The following is a 9,840-nucleotide window of genomic DNA, read 5'->3' on the forward strand; positions in this document are numbered from 1 at the left end:
GCCTGGGATCTGTGCCTCCACTTGGGACAAAAAACTCCTGGAATAAGGTAGCCTCACAGGTTGTAATTTCTCAGTGATTTTCTGTATCGGATCTTCTTTCTATCTCACAACAATTTCTGGTTTCTGAATCTCTATCTTCTACTAGGTTTGTGGTACTTTGGTTTTGGTACTTTGGTTTTTGGCAATAGGTCAAAATGTCAGCTACAGAGTGGAGGACTTACCCCCCTCCTCCTCTTCCTCTGTTAGCTCGGGAAAGGCTTTTCGAGGCCTCTGCGGGGCGGAAAGGGGGGAGCGAGAGGGGAAGGATGGGGCCTGCATCAGCATCAGTTTTACTCCTGTCCTTGGAGCCAAGACACGTCAATCAACGCCTCTGTGAATAAACCTATAAAAGCCGCAAATCCTGTGACTTCCCTGGTGCGCACATTTAATTTTTTGGAGCAGGACGGATAAGAGAGAGCAGCAGTCATCCTTAAGCCGGGACACCAAAAGATTTTCTGTATGCCAGGTAACCTCTTTCGCTTTGCCTTTGCCGATTAGTGGCGGGGGCGGTTAAAGAGAGGTGCTGGAAGGGGCAGAACAGCTGTAAGCCCCCAGCTCTGCACAGAGGGAGACAGACCGCTGGCGAGGGCAAACGCGAGGCTTCAGATGCCCAAGACAGAGCCTCTGATGCAACGCAGGAAACCTAAAGTACTCCCCGGAGATCCGGTTCATCTCTCATTCTGCAGACGGGGAGAGCAGAGAGCTAAAAACAGTCCCTGGCAAATTGGTAATTCAAGTTTTCCAGCTACCCCAGAGAAAGACTACATACTGCTAAGAAAGTTTGTCTTGAAGAGTTCAATTCTGAACTGAGATCTTTGAGGTTAAAAGAACTGCGTTTCCCCATTCCAGTTTTATTCCTTACCCCCAGTCCCCAGCACAGACTGCGTACGTGGGCTTGGGAAAGATTGGGGATGTGGAAATGGAATGCATGAAATCTATATTTACATGAATATATCTATTTATATATTTATTACCATCTCTCTTTTTCTGTCTCTGTCCTACCTGAATTTAAGTGAATGATTTATGATTATCATCGTTTCCTGAGTTAAATTAATTTTCTTTCACCCCCTTAATCCAAAAACCTGTTTTGCTGTTTTTTTTTCATTGCCCGTAGTCCTAAGCCCCAAGCCCCATTGTCCGTCCTCCAGCATGAACACTTTAACTCTTTTGTTTAGCTCTCAGGGAGTTAACTTCTTGAGTTGTCACTCTGCAAACCTTTCACTCCTTTTCAAACTGAGACCAGGCCCTAGGCTTTTTTTTTTTCCAATTGCATTAACCACATTTTTCCACAGAACTGATATTATTTTCCATCATCTAGCATACAAGTCTCAGCTTTGTAGTTTAGATTCCTGTAAATTGTTCTTTTTGCAGCGTCGTCTCTGATTATCGACAGTCGTCTTTTCCTCATCCAGTTGAATTAGACCAATGCAACACTCTCTTCTCAGCTCTCCCCCTAATTCAAACATTGCCATTTACGGTCCTCAAGCATTCACTTGAATAACATTACCCAGGGCTCTGGTTTGTGCTTATTTAATCCAACAGGTTCCTCAGAGGCCACTTTAAGTCCTTGAAGTTTCTGGAAAGGGAGAGTCTCCTTCTCAGGCTCTGAGGATGCCATGCTCAGAGGAAAGGGGCTGTCAGGCATGGGGATGAATTCAGCATTCTCCAGTTCCTGGAAACACAAAAGCAGCATTTTGACTTCATCTCCTCAACCAATGCACCAACACCCTCTTGTGGTAAAAAAGGCAGCAAGACCTAAAGAGCTCCCCATGCAACACAGCTCTAAGAACCTTTCAGAGCACCCCTTAAAGGCGGAAGGAGCCACTTGCTTTTCTCCAGCCTGCATCTCCATTTTAAGGCATTACTGAGATGCCACATTACCTTCCGCAGCCATCCAGGGCAGGAGCTGCTGTCAGCACTGTTGCCTCCCTTAGCTTCTGTGGTGCTAATCCAGTCCTCCAACTCACGATCTGCTTCCATGGTTCCCCGAAAGCCTCCACTGGGATTGGGGGTCTCTGCTTCCTGTTCATTATCCTCTTCCTCTCCTCCTCCAGTTGTGCAGCTCTGAGCCACTAGCAAACGAGAGTAAAAACACCGTACTTTCCCTGCCTCCGCTATTCCTGTTGTCAAACCCCAGCTGGAGGAGTGATAATGCTGAAATTCAGGCTGTATGGCCATAGTGGGGGCACATGCTAGTGGCACTTCTCTCAGCAGCTTATCTCCTAACACCCTGAAGGCCTCTGCAAAAGGGCTTCTGTGCAGCAGTCTTTTGCAGCTTCGTGGCCCCAGCCCTCCCACAGGTCCGAGAAACTGGACTCATCTCTCCAGCAGCTGCCCCATAGCCCTGCTACTCTTATCAGCTCCCTTTAGTGAATTCCTCTCAGCTTTTCCTTGTCAAATTGAAGTTCCTCAACCACAAAGCCCTCGCCGCATCCATGTTTTTTCTCCTTCAGTTGTTTTTTCCAGCTTTGGGCCCTCCCTTACCAACTAGATTTGAGCTCTTCTGCACTGCATTTCAAACACAGAGAAACCATGCTGCAGGACTGAACTGCATCCATTCAAAATAACCTGAATGGACTTAAAATCACAGCTCCCCGAGTCAGGTTACTCACCCGTACCAATGGACAGGCCACTGCTGTTGGATCGGATTGTTTTAGAGTTCAACACCTTTTCTGCAAGGAGAGAAGCATACTTTCAGGTAGAATGCCACTTAGAAAGTAAGGCACCTCCTACAACAGCACACAAAAAAGCCAGCATTGCAGGCCTAGGGCTCAGAGCAGCTTGCCACATTCCCCCACAGCAACCTGGCTTGTTCTCAGGCAGAACTTATAGTCTAGGTCCTGGCAAGCAGTACATCCCCATAAGCAAAACCCCCAAATTTAATCCAAAACTTAACACTTACCAACAACGATGATGGTGTGCCAGCCATGGCATGACAGGTCTGGAACGTGATGCAGCGATCCAAATATTGGCCGAGGCCACGAGGTACAAATATCTGAGCCATGAGCTCTCTCGGTTGATGTCATTCCCAGACGCCCATTCCCACCGTTACCCCATGCAAAGATATGGTTGTCTGAGGAAAGAGATTCAAGAAGCCTCAATTCCGTCCCTCTCTCTTGGCCTGAAATTGCTAGAAGAATCACAGCCTCTCCATTGTAACTGCTATCGCAAAGTATCTAACCCACCAGCTCCACTTTGCCAGCAGGGGAACAAACTGATCGTGAATCTAACAGGCAGCCACTAAGCCAGCACTCTGCAGCCCCAGGCGCAGCAAATGCTTGGCGCCACAATGGGACAACTAACAGGGCCAGTCCACCCCAGTCTAGGAGGATTTCTTCAGTTCAGTGCAGTGATGTGAGGGTGGTCTAGGAAATGGTCAGTGGGAGTCAGTTAACCACCCTGCAGATCTAGTTCAAAGGAACCCACCGCAACTTCGCAAAGACCCACTCACCGTCAGTGGCTGCTATGGTGAATTCATCTCCACAGGAAACCCTGATCACCTGCTTACCCCCCAGGGGGCCTCCCAGCAGGTTAATTCCTAGGTGTTTTTTATAGTCTCCAACACCAAGCTGTCCGCACTTGTTGGAGCCGAAGGTCAGCAGGCGGCCTCGCTCTGAGAAAAGGAATGAGGAGACAGTCACAGCAAGGGCCCAACTCTGGCAAGAGCTATGCACGCAGAGAACTAGCAGGAGCCAGCCAAGCTGGGAGGAGACAGTGCCAGCCAAGAGGAATGGCTTCGGCCTGGAAACACCTCCCCAGTTCCTACTCCTATTGCTCCCCTTTCCTGATGCTGGAGGCTAGGACTCCTCACAGCCCTCTGATTGGTGTTAGCTGGGCAAAGCCTAACTCAGTCATTAATGATTCCTCTGCTATCTTGGATCATGAGTCATTCTCAAACTTTTTTTTTCCTTCAAAAAAAAGGAAGGCTGATCCAGAAGCTGTGTTGCTGCTTCAACTGGCCAGGAGGCAACACTGCTGAGGAACAGGAATCCTGGGTTCCTGGAGCTTGCATGAGTCTTACTACCAAGAGCAAAACCCTCAATGTCAAGGGCCAGGCTGGAAAGGCAAAACTGATTTAAAGGAATCTAGCAACCAGTATTCACTTCTTAATACATAGGGCTCACCATCAATGGAAGCTGTGTGTGTCTTTCCTGGAGAAATGGTACGGATCTTGTAGAAGGACAGCTGCTTGGCCAAAGTAAGAGAAGTGGCATATGGCACCTCACAGTATGTCTAAGAAAAGACACGTGGGTAAGCAGAGTGAAAACACACATATTCATCAGCTAAGACTTACTCAAGTCTTGGCAGGTAAAGAACTGCCAGAATGCATGTCACTAGAGCAGCTCACTATCTGTTTCACTGCCTCAGATCTGACATAAACCTACAGGGCAGACAGAAAACTGATGAACAAATTGCCTCTTCCCCACAACTGCAGTATCCATAGTCTTGGATTAGAACTAACAAACTGGCACAAAACTAATGAATGCATTGTCACTGTCACAGGACCTCCATTCCCCCACTGACTGCTGGGAGCTGGAGCCAGGGACCCAAATGCACTTACATCATGGTTGATTATCCCCGATGTGCACTGATTCAGGCCCAGCTTGTTGAACTCGTTGAGTCCACATGCCAATACTTTGCCTGTCTGGGTGAGCAGAAAAGTCCCATCACAGCCACAGTGAACAGACACAATGTTCAAAGTCTTCGGAACGTCGACCTATGTGGAAGAATATACCCCAGGAAAATCAAAATCCCAACAGCTACTACACAGAAGCTGGCACATAGAAAACACAGGGTTAGAGCAGCAGTTCAGCTAGTCTGGGCACTGACAATACCCAATGCAGTTATTTTAAATGAAGGTGTAAGAATATCGTAAGGTGTACAGCATACTGCAACTTAGATCACAATGCAGAAATTCAAGGCATTCTAGACCTTGTGTGTAGACACCAGTGAGGGAGCACAGGAAGCAGAAACATCGTGCACAGGCACCCAGGCTAGCTGGGGTCTAATAAACACCAGATCCAGTTAGTCAAACAGAGCTGGGTCTGATACTGTGTGCTCACAAATATTTGGCTTCCTGGCACAACCTTCTTGGTTTCTAATCCCCAGTGGGTTAGATTACCTCAATTATCCCCGGCACTGTATTTCAAGAGGGTTTTACTTTCAAATTATCTTTAACTCATTAGGTCAAATTCAAAGACTCCCAGTTGTTTGCACTGTTGTGAGTTTCCTCTACAGACCTGAGCTATGCAGCTTGGTATTTCCTACTATGATTTCTACAACATTAAGTTTGGCATTTCCAGTTCCAGTGCGGAGATCAGAGCAATGAAGCTCTAAGTGATGATGCTGGCTATTTTGGGAGTGGTACACCACCCTGCCATGATCTCTAGGGAGAAATCAAGCAACATGAAGTGAGGAAGTAAAGTAAACCCTCACAAACTCTGTGATACCTCAGAAAAAAGACCCTGAGCCTAAGACAGTTAACATTTTCAAGCAGCAACTAATAAGGATTCATGCCCATGCAGGTTTTGGGAAGTAGTCACAGCCCTACCTTCTGAGGAGTGTAGTGATCTTCTTCTGAATCCAAGCCCAAGCGCCCTGCATCAATGAAAACACTGCAGTTAGAAATGGTCTCGCAGGTGCCTGTCCCTTAGAAATGGTATTGTCTCTCCACAGTCCCAGAGAAATCTCCCTACAGAACTACAAACCTTCTTCCCTACGTGCATCATTGCCTGACAATCCTCAAGGTAATCCAACTCCACTCACAGAATAACTGCCTTACCCACAAGGAAGCCAAGTGGCACCCTAGAGCTTCCCACAGTAAAGGGTCTCAGTCCACAGTTCTCCATTCTTATAAGGAAAGAAAGCCCCAAAGAAACAATGTCTTTTGCCCCCAGGACATGTCAGACAGTCCTCACCTAGGCCTTCTATTACACAATGGCACCAAGCTGCTTTCTGGAGCAGGCATACCCCTGTGCTTTTAGGTGCCAGTGCGACTCTACTTGCCATGCTCTCCACAGCCCCATGTGTAAACTTCTTTGTTCCTGGTCAGCACTGCCACATGGTTATCTCCACATGAGACCTGCTCCACAGGGTTGGTAAGAAAGAAATCCAGCTGCAGGGGCTCAAGCACTTCAGAGCCATAAGCCTTGTCAACGCCAATGCATCCATAATAGTCCGAGCCAAAGGCGTAGACCTGGCCCTCATCTGAAGGACACAAGAAAAGCTCAGTCAGCACACAGAGCTTGTGTTAGGCTGCACAGTAATCTCTTAGGATATGACCAAAGCAACCTCTTTTCTGTAATCATCCTTCTCTCTAGTGCAGAAGAATGTCACCAGAAGAATATGGAGTCCTTTCTTGTTCACATTAAGATGGATGACTTACACCTCAACCATCAGCTATGGTTGACACTGGGCCACCAGTGTCAAAAAATCTTGGGTCGAATTTGCCACTTTAGCAGAAACCCACAAATTGATCCTGTGGCTCCCTGAGTCACTCCTCCAGCACATTGAGCGTCTAAGCTTATCTCTGTCAAACTTCTGCTTTTCCAGCACTGGCAAAATAATCTGGAAACTACCTTGTTGAGACTTGTTTTCACGGGTAAAGGCAGATTCAAATTCTTTCGTAACAGAAAACACCACAGTTAACATATTTTTTAAAGTATGAGCAGGGTTAGAACTAGAGACAGATACCAAGTCTCAAGTTTTCCGTATTAAACAGTGAATCTCAGGTACACCACATTTTTTATGGTTGGGTGATTCTTTCCCTGTGTAATCCAAAAAGAGTTTCAAACATTTACATTCTTGACTTCAGGCTCCTGTGTGTTTAATAAGGGCAAGTGTGGAGGCAACACACGCAGTGATAAAAGCAGGGACTGTGCACAGCCACAGGGAGCTGTGATCAACACCCAGCTTCATCACCCAAAAGAAACATATCCTTATCAAACACTCAGTCTTCTTGGAAGTCTTTCTCTATAATACTGATCTATCTCCACTACTGCACCTACTATCCTCAAAATTGAGGGGTAACATATGATTCTTCGGCCTTTGTGCACAAAGCTGCTCTGCTAACCTTATTGCAAAGGCAAACATCACCACAGCACAGCAAAGGGAGGAGACAGTGGTGTCCTTCCAGCTCTCACCTGTGATGCACACTGTGAAATCATCTCCACAGGACACCTGGCGAATGGCTTTTCCCTGAAGCTTCTCAACATGCTTTGGCTGCCGGTAGGAGGCTCTGTCTCCATGTCCCAACTGCCCACGCAACTTGGTGCCCCCCTGCATATTCTGCAAGACAGAAACACCTAGTAAGGTTACGTATCCACGACTCCAGAGATGGTGCCATTAATTACAACACCCTGAATGAACAACATAAAAGAGCAGGAGAAAGTGCATTAGCTTAGGGAAGAGACTGCTACCTGCTATGTGGCATAACAGCAGACAACATTCCAAATGGCAGCACAGGCTTTCAGGCAGTTATGCACTAACGAGGAGTCTCAGGCCAGCAGCTGATAAAGAATCCCTGCTGCTCTCTCACCTGCCAGGCTTCAGAACCTGCAGCCTGCTGCAGGACTGAAATTAATTTTTCAGCTTTTTGACCCACTTTTCTAAACTCTAACGGCTGCAAAGAAACCTGTAACATGAAACAAGTGTCACTGAACTGGCCAGACCTACCAATTCTACAGGGAAAACAAAACACCTCCAAGTAGTGTTGAAGCTAAAACTAAAATATTAATAGCCAGCTTAAAGTTTTCAGTGGCCATTCTTGCAGAGACATCCAGCAAACGACTTCAAGTTGCCCTCCTCCCATCTGGATCTCTTTCCTCTCTCACCTACCTACCAGTATTTTCTAACCTGTCTTAACAGATTCTGTATCATCAATACAAAAGCCAGTGAAAGCCCAGAAATGCAGAATACCTCCACGTCCACCACCTACAATCCTTAAGTGCACATCAAATCTCCAATATACTTCCTGTCATGACAGAAAACATCCCAAAACCACACTTGCTTTGGGAGCCTTGGGTCAGCTCTAATGCAGATGGCATCACAGTGTCCCCTGCAATCAGATTTCTCCTTTTCCAACCTGCTTGCCCATCGGATTCTACCAGACTCATGAGCAGTCAGCAGTGCATCTAGACTCTCTTTTCCCACCCTTCATCCCCTTCCTGCAGTTTCTCTCACTTACCACCCAGGTGTAGAGCTCCTTCTCCACCGTCACCACAGCAAAGTGAGTGTTACCAGCACACACCTGGCGCGCACTGCAGCCACTTTTGATGGCATCCAGCTTCTGGGGGGTGGACTTCCCGCCCCCCCAAACGTATACCTCACTAGTGCGTGAAGTCACCACTGCAATGGGCGCCTCATTCATGGTACTTGACCTGCACAAGACCCCCCCACAAAACACACACGCTGTCAATAATGAGTTTGTGTTCACTGTCATCACTTATTTACCTACTGATGTCTATCAGTTTCCCATTTGCAACCATTCACAGTTTTTATTTTCACAAACTGTTCTCTTTGTTGAGTGGCTGAGAGGCCTCAACTGCTATAGAAAGACTCGAGATCAAATCCGCCTCAGAGCAGTAGAGAAAGTAGCTTCCAGGAAACATTTTAAAAAGCCTATGATCCAATTTTATGACATTTTCTAAGACCAGGCTTTCACTGAATGGCCAGGGAGGTGTTCTTATTTGCGAAAAATGAAAGCCTTACCAACAGTCGTGAAATTTTTCTCAAAATTCAGAAGCACCCAAAAGCTTCTAACTTCCCTCTCCACTATATTTAAATTACAGGTTTCCATCTGAGGGCAAAAATATAACTTTTCAACGCAGGCAAGAATTAATCTACGTGCAGATTGCAAAATGGAAGTTGTAATCCAAGCAAACTGTTAGTAACGCATGAACTGGAATAACGTCACATAAAGTGCTCAGATGGTACTTCTAAGTTATGAGGAAAAAAGGTAGAATTCCATCTGACAACAGAAAAACAGCTATACGTGTCACAGAAACTATCTGCTTCACAAGCAACCCTGCTTACAGGCTTGCTGGGGACTGTGGAGAACCTCTGCATATATCCAGTTCTATGAAATCTACTTAATTTAATATTCAGCATTCAGTCGGTCATATTCCTCCTGCTCAGGGGAATCTGCATGGAAGAAGGGACCTACATTACAACCTCAGGCACGTGGGTGGTAAAGACTACATCCTCAGCAGGACAGACTGGAGCTACATACGACCTGCTGAGGTAAGGCTCCAGTCATGCATGTAAGCAGGATATAAAAGGCAGAGGAAAACGTGGGACAATAACCATGTAACAACTGTGTCAAATTCCTAGCATTTACAGATCTTCTAAACTACACTATTTCATTACGGTTGTCACAAACTAAGACTCTCAGCAAACTTCCTCTCTGGGGAGCTGTTCTCTCCAGACTTCCTTTCAAACACAGGCCCAGATAGTTACCTTGGTCGCTTATTTGGCCCATTAAGCAGCGTGACCTTCTCTTCCATCTCCCTGCCAAAGGAGAAGAAACATTTTAGGAAACAGCAACATTGCCCAAAGCAATTTATTGACAAGCAGCACACAGAAACTGCACTCCTTTCCAATAAAATACTGTTCTCTCCTGGAGGAAATGTGGCACCTGCTTACCGGCTGTCCCGGTTTGGGCTAGACCTCCTGGTTTGGGCTGAAACTTCCTTGTTTTGGTTAATGAACGAATAGCAATTATTCCCTGCAAGTACTTTAACCCCACATTTAATTGGTTAAAGAGGGTCAGATGCACTGTTCTGTGTTAAGGTTATAAAGCAG

General features: G+C 46.4%; 1 protein-coding gene across 1 annotated transcript in view; it reads right to left on the minus strand.

Moving 5' to 3' along the window:
- NEK9 (NIMA-related kinase 9) overlaps positions 1-9,546 on the minus strand; it is a gene marked incomplete at its 5' end in the record, with an annotated part of 10,661 nt that extends 1,115 nt beyond the window's left edge. The window contains 12 exons of the mRNA XM_010131492.1: positions 1,547-1,711; positions 1,921-2,111; positions 2,652-2,711; positions 2,942-3,112; positions 3,491-3,652; positions 4,164-4,272; positions 4,601-4,756; positions 5,591-5,637; positions 6,046-6,246; positions 7,182-7,326; positions 8,225-8,417; positions 9,496-9,546. Coding sequence (XP_010129794.1) covers positions 1,547-1,711; positions 1,921-2,111; positions 2,652-2,711; positions 2,942-3,112; positions 3,491-3,652; positions 4,164-4,272; positions 4,601-4,756; positions 5,591-5,637; positions 6,046-6,246; positions 7,182-7,326; positions 8,225-8,417; positions 9,496-9,546 — 1,651 coding nt within the window. The remainder of the gene's footprint in view (positions 1-1,546; positions 1,712-1,920; positions 2,112-2,651; positions 2,712-2,941; positions 3,113-3,490; positions 3,653-4,163; positions 4,273-4,600; positions 4,757-5,590; positions 5,638-6,045; positions 6,247-7,181; positions 7,327-8,224; positions 8,418-9,495) is intronic.
- Positions 9,547-9,840: the final 294 nt, after the last annotated feature.

Source organism: Buceros rhinoceros, unplaced genomic scaffold (assembly GCF_000710305.1).
Source record: "Buceros rhinoceros silvestris isolate BGI_N320 unplaced genomic scaffold, ASM71030v1 scaffold11232, whole genome shotgun sequence".
NCBI lineage: Eukaryota > Metazoa > Chordata > Aves > Bucerotiformes > Bucerotidae > Buceros > Buceros rhinoceros.